Genomic DNA, 16,195 nt, shown 5'->3' with positions numbered 1-16,195 from the left:
CTGACCAATTCCTATCCCTTCTTGGATTTACTTTACTTCAGTAAGAAGGATATGACCTTATAATTCATCCTTATCAAAACACTAGAATGGCGCCTTTTGGGTCATTTTGAAATAGGGAAACTTCTGTTTTTTCTCTGTTGGGAATTTTTCTCTTGAACAAAGTCTTTAAATAGAATATTTTTGGCCTTACCCAAAATAAATACACTATTTGAAGAAATTCTGAAAGAGTATCTTATAAAAAAAGAATTTTCTGCTATGGCTGCAATGTTCTGCATAAATACTGTGTCACCAAGAAAAGGGAAGATTCAGTTCATAGTTTTCAAAATAAAGAATTTCTAGGGAAGCAACACATTTATCTATTTATATATTTATTTATCTATTTATATTGAATCACCATGAGGTACAGTTACAGACTTACAAACTTATGTGCTTACGTCTCAACCATACAATGATCAAGTACCCATCCCTCCACCAGTGCCCATTCTCCACCATTAATGTTCCCAGTATCCCTCCCATCATCCTCACCCCATCCCCCTCTTCTGTCACAGGCACATTACATTTTACTATCTCTCCTTTTAATTGTTGTGTTTTTCAATAAAGGTATGAAATGGCCATCATGTTCAGTCTATAGTCTACTTTTAGCAAACATGTGCCATCCCGAGCAGACCTTCCAAGCATCCTTTACTTTGTGGTCCCTTCTTTAGCTCAGCTGACTTTTCCCCCATCTATTAAACCGGCTTCCAACTCATGGAGCAATTCTCTGGTTTTTCCCCATTGAGGATAACGCTTGCCAGAGGATGATTTTGAGTATTTTGAGGAAAGTCCCATCTATATGCATTTTGGTGAGAGTTTTCATCATAAACGGGTGCTGGATCTTGTCAAATGCTTCCTCTGCATCTATTGATATGATCATATTATTTTTATCTTTTCTTTTATTGATATGATAAATTAATGCTGATTGTATTCCAAATGTTAAACCACACTTGCATCCACAGGATAAATCCCACTTGGTCATAGTGTACAATCATTTTGATGAGTTGTTGAGTCTATTTACTAATATTTTGTTGGGGATTCTCACATTTGTGTTCATCATATATATCGGCCTGTAATTTTCTTTTTTTGTGTGTCTCATTGCTTTTGGTATGAGCGTGATATGTGCCTCATAGAAACAGTTTGGGAGTATTTCTGTTTCCTTGCTTTCCTGGAAAAGCTTGAAAATAACTGGCAATAGGTCCTCTTTAAATGTTTGGAAGAGGAGCTGGAGTGATAGCATAGAGGGTAGGGCATTGCCTTGCATGCGGCTGACCCGAGTTTGATTCCCAACATCCCATATGGTCTGCTGAGCACCGCCCGAAATAATTCCTAAGTGCAGAGCCAGGAGTAACCCCTGTGTATTGCTGGATTAGACCCAAAAGCAAAAAACAAACAAACAAAAATATTTGGAAGAATTCACTAGTGAATCCACTTAGACCTGGGCTTTTGTTTTTGGGAAGAATTTTGATTGCATTTTCAATTTCTTTGATAGTAATAGGTCTACCAAACCTTCTTGGTTCAACCGTGGGAGATTATCCGAATTCAGGAATTTATCCATTTCTTCTAGGTTCTCTTGTTTTGTGGCCTACAGACTTTCAAAGTAGTCTTGATGATCTTTCAAATTTCTTTGGTTTCTGCTGTGATATCCCCCTTTTCATTTGTTATTTGGTTTATTAGAGTGCTCTCTCTCTTTCTTTGTGAGTCTTGCTAGTGGTTAATCAATCTTGTTTATTTTCTCAAAGAACCAGCTCTTGGTTTCATTGATATTTTGAGTTGTTTTTTTTGGGTTCCAATGTCGTTAATATCTGCTCTAAGCTTTATCATTTCTTACCTTTGGCCTGATTTGGACACCTTTTGTTGGTCCTTTTCTATGGTCTTGAGCTGTGAAGTCAAATTCTTTATGGGCCCTTTCTTCCTTCCTAAGGTATGCTTACAGAGCTATAAATTTACCCCTTAATACGGCTTAAGTTGTGTTCCACAGGTTCTGGTGGCTCATGTCTTCATTCTCATTTGTTTCCAGGTATCTTTTGATTTTTTACCTTGATTTCTGCCCTGACCAATTCGGTGTCCAAGATTGAGTTGTTTAATTTCCAGGTGTTTGATTTGATTCTCTGCATCTTTGTGTGATTAATTTCTATCTTCAATGCATCGTGGTTTGAAAAGATGGTTGATACAATTACTATCTTTCTGATTCTATTGAGGTATGTTTTGTGACCCAGCACTTGATCTATGTTGGAAAATGTACCCTGTGCCCTGGAAAAGAATGTGTATTCCTTTTTATGGGGATGTAAAGCCCTGTATAGATCTATTAGCCCTCTCTCTTCTATTTCTTCCTTCAAAACCAATGTTTCTCTGATGAGTTTTAATCTTGTTGACCTATTCAGAGGTGATAAGGTAGTGTTGAAGTCTCCAACTAGTATTGTATTGCTAACAATATCCTCCTTAAAATCTGTTAGCAGTTGTTTTAAGTATTTAACTGATCCCTCATTGGGGCCATATACTCTTAGGAGTGTGATTTTTCCTGCTTTACATATCTCTTGTTTAATAAAATATGGCCTTTTCTGTTTCTTCAAATATTTTTCAACCTGAAATCTATATTGTTGGATACTAATAGGGAAATTCCGGCTTTTTTGAGCAAGTTGATTGCTTGCAGGATTGTTTTCCATACTTTGGCTTTGAGTCTGTGTTTGCTCTGACTGTTCAGATGTGTTTCCTTAGGCAACAGAATGTTGAATTCAGTTTGTGAATCCGATTTGCCACTCTATGTCTCTCAATTGGTGCATTTAGATCATTGCCATTGAGAAAGATTATTTTTATGGGGTTAGTGCCATCTTTCTGTATGGGTATTTTTGTTTGTAGGGGCTTTTCTTGTCTACAGTAGCCCCTTTGATCCTTCTTTTAATTTTGGTCTTGAGTCTATGAAGTTTCTGAGCTGTTTTTTATTCATGAAATAGTGTATCCTTCCTTCAAGTTCGATCGAGAGTTTTCATTGAGTTTTTTTCACTATATCTCACCATTGTCTTCAGTCTTGGAGGGTTTCCTTGATAGGTCAACTGTAAATCTAAGGGGTGCTCCTTTGTATGTGGTTTCCTATTTGACCTTGCTGCTTGCACTATTGTGTCTCTGTGTGGCATACATCATTCTGGCTTTGATTTTCCTTGGAGTCTTTTTATGACAATCTCTTTTAGCTGGCACCCTTTGACCTCCTTGGATTTGGATGTCTGTATTCTCTAGATCTGGGAACTTTCAGCAATGCTATCTTTGACTGTAACTTTTTCATTGGTCTTGCCTCCCTGTCCTTCTGGTACTCCAATGATTCTAATGTTGTTCCTCTTGGATTCATCCCCTAGGTATCTAATTTGCCCTAGAGCTATTTTGAGTTTTTCCCCATTGTTTATTGTTGCCTGTAAGCTTTCTGCAGCTTGTCTTCAAGCTCACTGATTCTGTCTTTCCCTATAGCCATTCTACTGTTCAGGGCACCCACTGAGTTTTTTATTTCATCTACCTAATCTTTTATTAGTGACACTTCTGATTGTAGCTTTCTTATTTCTGCTCTCATTTCTTTCTGGATTTTCTTGGATGTCCATTCCACTGTTTCTTTCATGTCCTTTAATTTACTGGGTGCCTGCTCGACTGTTTCTCTGAGTTCATTGAACATCCTCAGTATTTTGACTCTGAATTCTTTATCAGAGAGATCGTATTTGTGAGGAATCCCCTTTGAGATTTCTGGATTCTTTTCTCCACCCTCTCTTTGTGGTGGGGATTTGCTCTGGAACTTCATGTTGTTGTGGTTGTATGGAGGTGGGATATTCCAGTTCACTAGCACTATTCCCCCTTACTGCAAAAAGGATTCTGGATGAGCTTGGTTGATGGTGGTCACCTTTTTCCCCTTCTAGAATATGTCCTTCCTCTCAGGTGTTTCTCTGTAATTTATGTTAGGCCTCCAGTGAAGCTTCAGAGATGTGTTCTTTTATATTGAGTTTGAAGAACTTCTAGTGTTCACCGGTATTTTGGTGAAATTAGAATAGACTTGTGTTCACGAAAATTTTGGTGCAATTGGAATAGACTATTGGACCATTATGTTTGAGATAGAAAGTTCTCCACAGAATTAGGTATTTGTGATTTAGATGTGAACCCAAAGTGCCGGGAGAGGGGACAATTATTGTGGTTGCCAGCCACCCGGAGGCCTTGCTCCCTGCCATGGAGGCCACGCCCCCCTGCCTGTCCTGGGAGGCTGGGAGATGCTCAGGTGTGTATGGCACATGTGCTATGTTGGGACTCAGGTCGGGAGACCACACACCTGCGGAAAAAATCGGTGGCACTAGAAGGATGGCTCTAGGGTGCAGAGGTGGGTTCTAGAAGGCTCGGGTCCATGTGGCATGCTCGAGGATACTTCTAAGTAATAATGAAATCAAGGACTCGTATCCAAAATGTGTAAAGAACTGTACAGTGTATTCTCTTTTCAAAAAATTACAAACTCTCATCCTTAAAAACTGTACAAATAAAAAAATATTCTTAAACAGTCTAAAATGTGCCAGAGATATATTACAGAGATGGAAACACCTACTGCAATTCAGGTGTACAGGATTTGTGACTGAAATCATCATGCTTTCTCAGAGTCTGGATAGGCTACGACATCCACTTCCCTGTGCTTCCAGAAGCATTATGTCCACACCCCAAAGATACCTCCTAGTTAAAAAATCAACTGCAGCTGTACCTTAATGATAAAAATATTGAACTTCCCAACATCTCAAACCCTACAGCACTAATAAACCATTAGTTTATCCAAGAAATCCTGAATGTTTTCCAGGGTAATGGAGTGCCCTTGATGACTCAGCCAGAAGTGAGTTCTGAAAATATTTTTCTGTGGCTTGTTGATCTTTTCTGATATTTATTTACAAGTTTCTGGGGTAAAGTTGGTAGATCAGTTATATAATGGCATCAGATCCAGTTTGTGGGCATGACTCCCACAGAGACAGAGACAATTGGAGAAGGTAAACAATCTCGGTCAGTAAAATATAAAGATGGAAGGATAACCTGTAACAATCTAAGGGACTGTAATCTAAGGGACATCATATCTCCATGGTGAGATACAACAATTTATTGGTCCATCTTTGGAAGCCTGCCTCATGTGCTAGGGAATAAGGCAATTGGGATAGAGAAAGGACCACTGGGAAAATTATAGTTAGAAATGATCACTCTGGATAAGAACTGTATGGTGAAAGTAGGTAAAGGAACAAACCTAATTACTTCTCAGTAATTGTTTTACAAATCATAATGTCCAAAAGGAGAGAGACAGAGAGAGAGAGACAGAGAGACAGAGAGAGAAAAAGTAAAATGGATAATTGTCAGCCATAGAAGCCAGCTGGGAGAGTGGGGTAATGGGAGAAAAACTGGGACACTAGTGATGGGAAATGTGGAAATCTACATTGGAGGAGGGATGGATATTGGAACATCATATGACTGAAACCTGACCATGAGTAGCTATAGCTTTGTAACTGTGTATTTCACAGTGATTCAATTAAAAAATTTTAAGGGAAGGCATCTATGCAAAAAAGAAAGAGAAAAAGGAAGAAGAAAAGAAAGAAAGAGGTTATAATAGAATCCTTTTCAATTCTCAATTGTTCCTTCAGCACAACTTCACTACGTAAACCCTATCCCAGTTATTTTTTCCTATATTTTCTTATGAAAATACATTAAACATTCTTGAATCTTCTAAATATAATAAAATAAAGATCCTGTGCTAACCACACTGTTGTGATTATGGGTTTTCATAACATCAAACTTCTCAGAAAGTCACATCATTATAGAACATATATATATGAAGCAGAAGGTCACCATTTTCAAAAAGATTAAAAGAAACATTCAAAAATGCATTTGTAAAAATGCTGTGTTTAACTCATGTTGGGGTTGTAACTAGTTCTGTCTCGTCTTTACTTTTGACAACAAGATATCTTAATGACAGGAGTAGAATAGATATTACAACGCAATAAAGAAAATTGCCTCCAAAAGAAAGCCCCGCAGAAAACTATAACTCAGTTTGCTGTAAGAATCAATCATTTCCTTTCATATTCCTGAGTCTTATTTGCATATGCCTCTTTTGGGCCATGCTCTAAATCAAAACATATCAAGTCATATTATCAACATAAAATTTGGATTAGTTGTAAATTTGATTTTCTAGAACAATTCATGACATTTACACTCAATAATAATTATTAGTTTCTTTAAAAATTGACAAAGGTCTAGGGTCTTGGCCATTTTGTTGATGTGGAGGTAAGATAACTGTACATCAAACCATAAGAATCAATGCTTGTGTGAGAATGCAACACAAACTATAACCAACCTAGATATTATTATGTCTATAATTGCTCTTCAGTGTGAAACATGATTTATTGTTACATCCACCAAAATAATTCAATTTAGGATGATTGGCTGGTTGTGGTGTATCACCACACATCTATCTTTTTATTCATGCTCTTACTCAAGACTTTGCATCTTTGCATACTTGAAATTAATGTTGTGTAGAACTCCATTGACAGTTTTGTTGCAGTTAAGGTTTAGGTGAATTCCATATGTGTTCTGGTAAAGCCTTTATTTACCCTTAATAATTTAGTGCTAACTTTTCAGAACAGTTCATTCTTGACTGGTTGATTTTTATCCTGTTTATCATTAGATCACTTCATCCGATTTTTCACCTCTAGAGTTTCTTCTGAGAAATCTGAAGATAATCTGATGATATACCTTTGTTATTGTAGATGTTTTTCCTAGAGTCTTGGCTGTGTTTCCGTTAGCATCGATTTTGATTATTTTTGAATAATATGACTTTGTTTAGGTAGTTTTACACGTAGATAAGACTCAGTTGTTTTGTTGTCTTTATGAACTTGAGTGGTATTCTCCAACATTCGGTATTTTTTACTTTATAAACTATCTATGCCTAAATTCTTCCTCATTCATCTTCTGCAATGCTCATACCAGTTTTCCAGTAGCTTGGAAGCCACACCCACAAATTGCTCCCAGCACCATGAATCTCATCAACCACCAAGATCGAGAGACTATAAAGCAAAGCTCCCAATACACTGGCTCGGCTCTTCACACGCTACCTGTCTGAATGCAAGGTTCTGTCCTAAAGGAAAACCAGCAGGACTGTACTACTTCTGTACTACTGCACAAGAAGGTAGACGTCCACGACATTGGCAACTATTGCCCAATCTGCCTGTTGTCTGTCATCTACAAGCTGTTCACTTGAATCATCCTGAATAGGATTGGCAGAACATTAGATGAAGAACAACCATGCAAGCAAGCCAGGTTTCGAAAAGGATTCAGCATGATTGACCATATCTATGCAATAACCAAGCTCACTGAAGTTTCTTGGGAGTTCAAGATGCCACTCTGTCTAATGTTCATTGATTTAAAGAAGGTCTTTGATTCTGTTGAGACTGAAGCGGTCATAGAATCGCTAGCCTAACAGGACATTCAAACTCAATTCATCAGGATCCTCCATGAGCTGTATTACAGATTAACCACCAGGATCTCACCATTCTACACGGAAATGATCATCCATGTCAAGAGACAGGTTCGGGAGGGTGATACCATTTCACTGAAACTCTTCAGTGCCACCCTTGAGAATGTCATGCGACAACTGGAATGGGAAGGAATGAGAGTGAAGTTAGATGGTCGGCAACTACACCACCTCTGTTTCACTGATGACATCATTCTAATAACACCAAACATTAGCCAAGTGGCACAAATGCTGGCCAACTTCAACCGTGAGTGTGGAAATGTCAGACTGCAGCTGAGTCACACGAAGACAATGTTCATGAGTAACGAACTACTTCCTGACATTTCATTCACTCTGAATGGAATGAACATGTCCAAATGCAATAGTTATGTGTACGTAGGTTGAGAAGTCAACATGACGAATGACCTGGCACCTGAGTTGTGCTGGAGGAAGAGAGCAGCTTGGAAAGCTTTCAACAGCGTCAAAGAAATACCTAAGAGGACAAAGATCCTCCGGTTCAGGCACATCTCTTCCACTCCACTGATCTTCCTGCATTAACATATGCCTCAGAGACCTGGGCCCTACGGAAACATGATGAGAACGCTATTCAGCCCTCCCAAAGAGAACTTGAAAGAGCTATGCTTGGAGTATCACGCTTCACTCAAGTGAGAGAAAAAATCCAGAGTTCAACCTCCATCGAAGATTGAGAATCAGGTATTCTGTCGAGTTTGCCAACGCATTGAAAATCAGGTGGGCTGGACATGTAACGCGATTTGGAGACGGCCCGTGGACTAGAGTCGTTATCAAATGGATTCCACAGGAGATAGTCAGACTTCTTGACAAGACCCTGAATGATCGGTTTGAGGCTCTTCGTTTCCTGGAGAGGGCAGACGCCACTGGGCTACACTAGCACGAGACAGGGATGAATGGTGATGTTACTGATGCCCGTTCAAGCAAATTGATGAGTAACAAACGGGATGTCAAGTGATCAAGTGATCAAGAATTTCTGTACTTCGGAGATCATTCCTCTTGGTGTTATATATTAAATATCTTACATTCTTTTACATTGATGTACTTCTTTTTGCCACTTTATTGCTTACAAGTAGTAGTTTTCTTCAAGTTTGATGATATGGTTCTTACATTCAGAAGTCTGTTGCCATTCTTTAGTTTTGTATTTATTTCATTTATTTTCTATTTATTGTATTCTTTAGTTCCTTCAATACTATTCATATGGATTCTTTCAGACTCTGAATAAATTATTATGTAAGTTGATTGAATTTCCCTCTTTCACTGACTTCTAAATTACCATCAGCTTTGCATGGATTATTGATTTAAAGCATTCTTTTTCAGGTTTGATAATTAAAAAATTCCTTATAAAAATATCATGTCTTATAAAATTGTTCATAAAATTGTTCAAAATTGTTATAGGCATTCAATGTTCCAACACCAATCACACTACCAGTGTGACCTCCCTATACCACTGTATCACTGTATCACTATCATCCCTTTGTTCATTGATTTCCTCGAGCAGGCACCAGTAACATCTCCTTCATACTAGCCCTGAGATTTTAGAAAGTGTCACATTCCAGGTTTTTTTCAGGGTCAGAAGAATGAGACCCATTGTTGTTACTGGGTTTTTGGCATATTGAATACGCCACGGGGAGTTTGCTAGACTATGCCATGTGGGTAGGATACTCTCGGTTGCCTGCCTGGTTCTCGAAGAGTAAGAACTAGTAATAAGCTGCACGCTTCTGAGAGCTGGGTGTAACACCTACCTACTGGAAGATGGGGGATCAGGTGGAGGAGGCTCAGTCCCAATCCAAACAGGCTTGGAGATCTCAGCCCTGGGTCCTGCATGCCTGGGTTCCTTTGCCGGTTCCTTCATGCTTGAGGCTCGTCGGAAAGTGTGGAGAGTGGTCTTAAGCATGACTGTGGCTGATTCTGGAGATCTTCGACTGCCGGGGTTCTGCTCTCTTTCCCTATACCATTGTACCAATATTCCCAAACCTGCCCCAATAGCGGGTACAAAATAATTCATTTTCTATTGCTACAACTAAATGGCTAATGGCTTATCTAAAATCACTTCAGTAAAAGAGAATTCTTGAAAATTATTATATCTCACCATGGGGTCATTAAAACCTTGTCTGAGGATTAATCAAACTGTTTGATGCTAGTTGAAACTTCTGTGTTATTTTTTATTGAGTATTGTTGTTTTCTGTATTAGTTTCCCTTGAAATTGGATGTGCTCATACTGAAATGCCAGTACTGTAGAAGTTGGAGGTATTGTGCATCTACAAATATTGCCGCATGCTCCAGACACTCTGGGATATGTAAGTGGGTCGTGAGTATACATGACAATGGTTGTGGGTATGGCTACTAGAGCTTCTGGAAGTATGAAGGTAGTGGGTAGCCTGCCTATCCCCACTCTGAGAAGACCTCACATTCAAAGCCTGAAAACTGGTGTACCTGGAATTTTCATCATTTTGGCATGTCTGCAGATATTCTTCATGAAGCAGTGGAGTTGGGCTCCCAGCATGGCATCCATTGGGGTGTCCAAGTGTGGCTTCTAGGATTTCAGGAGTGTGGGGATTCGAAACACCACCCTTCCCCCTGCACCCCTGCCTACTTAGGGCAATGCAGACGTTTCACAGCCTGACGAATTTTGAGGAACTTGAGAACTCGCTTGAACTTCTGTCCCTGTGCATCAATAAAGCTGAATTCTTCGGCTTTCCCATTGTTCTTATATTTTTCAGGGTGTTTACAGTGGAGCTGTAATTTCTTGATTATCTGAATTCTGACCTGATTTGTTATTTTACACATATGGGCTACTGTTAGAACTATTTCCATTGCCCTGTAAAGGTATTTCAGTGACAGGCAGGTGTAGATCTACTTCTCCCCTTTCAGTTGTCAGGACTTTTGTAAGACGGTTAGGAGCCAAAATAAGACCCTGTGGTTTCCCATCTCCCCTTAGAGTGTGTGTAGTGGGTGAAAGGACAACTGTTATGCAGAGGCAATAAACCCCATGATAATGAATTTCTCTGTGGTCCCTGGGGGATTAAATTCTTTTCTCTGGTGGTGTGGAACTAATTCATGATCTGGTCAGTGTCCTTGGATTGTAAGAATTTAAACTAGTGGATTGTAAGAATTTAAACTAGTAGGTCTTAGAGGCAGTATATGGGGCAGAGGTCCTCACAGAGAGGCTCCCAGGGGGGTGTGCATGACTCCTGGTGCTGAAGCTCTCTCATTAATCATGCTTTTCCCTTTATTGTCCCTCAGAAAGCTCACTGCATTACTCTTCTGGGACTTCCTCTCCTGATAAATCCATGAACGTGACTTCACAGGCCATAATTTCCCATACCCTTGTCCACTTGAGTGCCTTGCAGTGATACCTTAGGACAGGACACTGCTGTAAATTTCTTACCGTACTGCAATAAAATAAAAGACTTTTTCTCTTTGTGTGAGTTACATGTAAAGTAAAGTAAAGTAAAGCTGGAGAGCAATAGCACAGCGGGTAGGGCGTCTGCCTTGCACACAGCCAACATGGCCGACCCGAGTTCGATTCCTCCACCCCTCTCGGAGAGCCCGGCAAGCTACCGAGAGTATTCGATATGCCAGAGTTAGATGTAAGTAAATGAATATTATAGATGTGAAAATAAATGCAAGACATAAGACTGGAAGCATCTCTTTACCAAGATAATCACATTTTATATATGCAGATATTAATGATATAAATGGGCTGGAGCAATAGCACAGCGGTAGGGCATTTGCATTGCACGCAGTCAAGATGGCTGACCCGAGTTCGATTCCTCCGCCCCTCTCGGAGAGCCCGGCAAGCTAACAAGATTTTCTCGCCTGCACGGCAGAGCCTGGCAAGCTCCATGTGACGTAGTCGATATGCCAAACACAGTAACAACAAAGTCTCCAATGGAGACGTTACTGGGCCCGCTCAAGCAAATCGATGATCAACGGGAGGGCCTTTTTAATGATATAAATATGACATATTTAAAAGTGTTTACTTTCATCACTCTATCACTGTTTCACTGTCATGCCGTTGTTCATCGATTTACTCAAGTGGGTGCCAGTAACATCTCCATTTGTCCCACTCTGAGATTTCAGCAGCCTCTACTTACTCGTCTTTTCCAATGCTGCCATATTGGATGCTCTTTCAGGGTCAGGGGAATGAGACCCGTTATTGTTACTGTTTTTGGCATATTGAATGTGCCACCATATGGTGTAGCTTGCCAGGCTCTGTCGTGCAGACAGGATACTCTTGGTAGTTTGCCAGGCTCTACGAGAGGCAAAGATAAATGATAGATAGATAGATAGATAGATAGATAGATAGATACATACATACATACATACATACATACATACATATAGATATAGATATATTCCCCTCTATGATTATCAGCCTACTGTCTGAACTCCATCGAATATGGTGTGGTAATTGTGAAAAATATGTAGGGAGTGTCTTATGATGTGTCCAGGAATATGTTCACTCATATATGAGGCGTGGCCCGAGCATGTGTAAAGTGGCTTGGAGCGTGACAGCAGTCGGGTAGTAGAGATTGGCTACTAGGGTTGGGTCCCTTGGGGCAGGAAGGGGTCTCACCCGCCCACTCTGGGGCACTCTGAGTATAAACAGCTTGGCGGCCTCATTTTATGCTCCTTTCTGGGATAAACAGCAGTCAGTTCTGGAGGGTGGCCGATTAGGATATTATCTGGCTTTGGCAGAAAGTAACTTATGTATGTGAGCCTACGAGAGTATCTCACCTGCAAAGCAAAGCCTGGCAAGCTACCCGTGATGTATTCGATATGCCAAACACAGTAACAATTGTCACAATGGAGACGTTCCTGGGCCCACTCGAGCAAATCGATGAACAATGGGAGGATGGTGACAGTGATATCTAATTCACTATTTTACAAGTATTATTTCATTCTTATAAATCTCTTCTTAGATTAGTACTAATAAATCAGAAGTTAACATATGACCAGAAGCTTCCTAATAAGATGGACAAGAGTTATGATGGTAATTTGTTTTGTTATGGGTGACAACCATCAGCACTCAGGATTAATCCAAGAGGACCAAATGGGGTGCAGAGACATAATGTCGGTTGGCTGTGTGAAAGGCAAGCACCCTACCTGCTATACTATCTCTGTGGCCCTGAGTCATGATAATATTTAAAGAAATATGATATATCCTTTTCTAAGACACAAAAATGTGTGTGTGCATCCTTCATATAAATGTACACACTTACTGATGTATATACACAGAGACAACAGAAAGGGCTAACAAAGTAGATTATTTCGCACCGTAAATTACAGAATGCAAAAGAAGGCAATGTGAGCATTATGTTAATTACAAAGTAGGATCATAAAATCACATATTATTAAAACAAACTGTATAACAATATAAAATATTAATTATATCATTACCATGTGTATCAGACTTAATAAAACTTAACATGTTAACTGGTTAGTATTATGGATATATATTGAGATCTCTGGTTATAAATCTGCAGATTTTCTCATAAACTATATAGCAATCATACATTTTTATGTACAAAGAACTTGCTTTTAATTTTTACAATAGAATAATAGATATGTTCTAGCATATAATATCAGCATAGGCTTTTCTGACGCTGGAATTGTATTTTCATGTTTATGTATAAATTTAATTCATACCTATGCCTGTATTTCACATATGTGTGTGGTATTATATTTTCAAAACCACATATTCTTATAAAATTAGGAAAGTTTTCAAGACTAAGAAAATTTGGAAAAATTGTGATTAATCTTCACCCAAAGCCTTTCTCTGTTTTTTTTTTTCTGGAGAAGCTCATGTTCTCTCTTAACACCTCTCTCTCTCTCTCTCTCGCTCTCTCTCTTCCGCCTCTCTCTTTTTCTCTTCATATTTCTCTAAGTAGCTTTGTTTAAGTAAAACTATCTTCACTAAAAATTATATAGATCATATATAATGTATGGTTTGAAATTTTACACAAATTTACAAAAATCGTGTAATTTTATACAAATATCTACATGTCACATAACCTTTCCAGTCGCAGAATAATAAGGTTTTTATTCCTCCGACCTGAATTTTTATACTATGGACTAATCATAAACAAAGTGAAATACATGAACAAAGTGAGAACGTTTAAGGTGTGTATCATTTTGAATTTTTTTCACACACACACATACTCACACATATCCATTGTCATGACCACTGTAGTAATCCACTGCAACTACCATGTGGATTAAGATATAAAACACTTCTAAAGTTTAAAAATAATTTATTTATTAGAAGTAACAGGTTTTTTTTTTGGTTTGTAGGTCTTACCCAACAATGCTCAGGGGTAACTCCTGGCTTTGCACTCAGGAATTACTCTTGACGGTGCATGGGGAACCATATGGGATGCCTTCAAGGCAAACACTCTATCCACTGTACTATCACTCCAGCCCCAGAAATAAATTTTTTTGAACTAGGCATGATTCTTTACTTGTAAGTAAGTCATTGAAAGGTTTGAATGGGAATTTCAGAACTTTTTAACTGGAAATATGATTTATATAAGCAATTAGTTTTTTCTCACAACCTTTAGATACATCATTTCCTGAATCCTTATAATGTAAAGAAAGAAAGGGTGGCACTGCTTCGAGAGTAGACCTGGGGGAGTTTTCTTCTTTATTTCTGTTTTTGTTATCATTACTATTCTCCAAATCCCAAGTTCTAAACATGCTGAAATAAGGCATCATAGTTTCTATTCATTGCTCACTAAATGTCAGTCACTGAAAGTCATTCTGGCAATAAAACTGGTGTACGTTAGCAGAGTGAAGCATAAATATGTCAATATCTTAGAGAAGTATGTGAAAACAATTTCAACTGAACACAAAGAATTGACATTTTAGGATAATAGTTCCCGGATTATTTTAAATGCACATTAGTTAAAACATTCACATTAAATTTTTTGACTACAGAACTTGACTCTGTTAGCGAGCAAATTTAGGGCTTGTTTTATATCTCTGTTTCTCAAGCTGTAGATAAAAGGGTTCAGCATGGGGGTGACTATCATGTACATCACGGAAGCGATTATGTCTTTATTATTTGTGACAGATGAGGAGGATAAAAAGTAAACTTTAAGAATGGTTCCATAGAATAAAGACACAACCAGGAGATGGGAACCACAGGTAGAAAGGACTTTGAAGAATTTCTTAGCAGAGGGATTCCTCAGAACAGTGGCCCATATGCGGACATAAGTGCCCAAGATACTGATGAATGGCACATAAAAAAATATCCCTCCCTCAGTGAAAATGACCATGTCATTGAGTGAAATGTCTGAACAGCTTATCTCCAGGACTGGAGTGAGTTCACAGAAGAAGTGGGGGATGGTAACGTTGACACAGAAGGAAACTCTGGCTAAAAGGAGGGTGTGCAACAAAGAGTGGAAGCAACTGAGGATCAAAGATGTCGCTACTAGAGCAACACATCGCTCATGTCTCATGATGGTTGTGTAGTGGAGTGGCTGACAGATGGCCACATACCTGTCATACGCCATTGCTGAAAGAAGGAAGTTTTCAGTACAACCAAAGAGTATTACAAAAAACACCTGAGAAATGCACCCTGCATAGGGGATAGATTTGTGATTCGTCTTCATGTCCATCAACATTTTGGGGACAGTGACAGATGAGAACGTCACATCATTGAAGGCCAAGACACTGAGGAAGAAGTACATGGGTGTGTGGAGGCGAATGTCCATCCGGATCAGCAGAATGATGAGCAGGTTCCCCAATACTGTGGTCAGGTACATGACCAGGAAGAGGATGAAGAACAAACCCTGACGTTCAGGTGGAACAGGGAGTCCCTGGAGGAGAAATTCAGAAACTCTGGTCTCATTCTCTCTCATCACGCTGCTTTTTGTCTTCGTTGGGGACTAAAGAAACACGGGATTGTATGGAGAATGAATAGTGTGACATCATAGTAAAGCCGGTGCGGAGGCATCACCAGCATCGGGCGAGAGCAGCCACCGCTGATGGGCAACCACGCGAGAGGGGCAACGGGGACTAAAGCACCACAGGGCACCGCACTGGCACCGCGCGGGCATGCAGCCTCCCCTGGGGAGGGGTTCGAGGGACAGGCGTAGGATGGGGTGGGTTTCCAGACTCACAAGGGCTGGGGCAACTCAGCAGCAAGCCAGGTGGACCCTGAGAGGAAGCGTGAGAGAGGGAGGTGCCTGTCGGGACAACTGGGCTACGGGGAAAATTATGCACGGGAATCCCACGGCCCACCAACGAAGGGGAGTCCCACGCCCACACCTGGGACGCCGCCGACCCACCAATGCGCTCCACTTCACAAGCCACACCCACATGCGGCACCAGGGTGTCCCGCCACCCGGGGGGCCGGAGGGTCCACCCAAACCACCAACACCAATCAACAGCGGGGAGGGAAGGTCGAAGGCGCCCAGAGCCTCCTGCAAACCTCTCTTCCTCTTCCCTCTGCCCATTCGAGTCCCGCCAGAGGGTCTCAGGACCCAGATGGCAACGTCCATCACTCGGTGGACCACCACTGCGTGGACCGTGCAGGAGAGCCTTGCTCAGCTGGGTGCCGAGAGCATACACCCCAAAGCCCCGAAGTCCAGGTCCGCTGCATCACTGCCCGCTGAAGCACACACG

At 40.2% G+C, this 16,195-nt stretch overlaps 1 protein-coding gene across 1 annotated transcript; it reads right to left on the bottom strand.

The window, feature by feature from the left end:
- Window positions 1–14,484: 14,484 nt before the first annotated feature.
- On the bottom strand, window positions 14,485–15,432 carry LOC130045729 (olfactory receptor 1J4-like). Its single transcript, XM_056138566.1, has one exon. The coding sequence runs from the start codon at window positions 15,427–15,429 to the stop codon at window positions 14,485–14,487; it is 945 nt and encodes a 314-aa protein (XP_055994541.1). The 5' UTR covers window positions 15,430–15,432.
- Window positions 15,433–16,195: the final 763 nt, after the last annotated feature.

The sequence above is a fragment of the Sorex fumeus genome, unplaced genomic scaffold (genome assembly GCF_029834395.1).
Source record: "Sorex fumeus unplaced genomic scaffold, SorFum_2.1 ptg000129l, whole genome shotgun sequence".
Lineage (NCBI taxonomy): Eukaryota > Metazoa > Chordata > Mammalia > Eulipotyphla > Soricidae > Sorex > Sorex fumeus.
The sequence above is the reverse complement of the archived record's forward strand: the minus strand, read 5'-3'. Positions and strand labels throughout refer to the sequence as shown.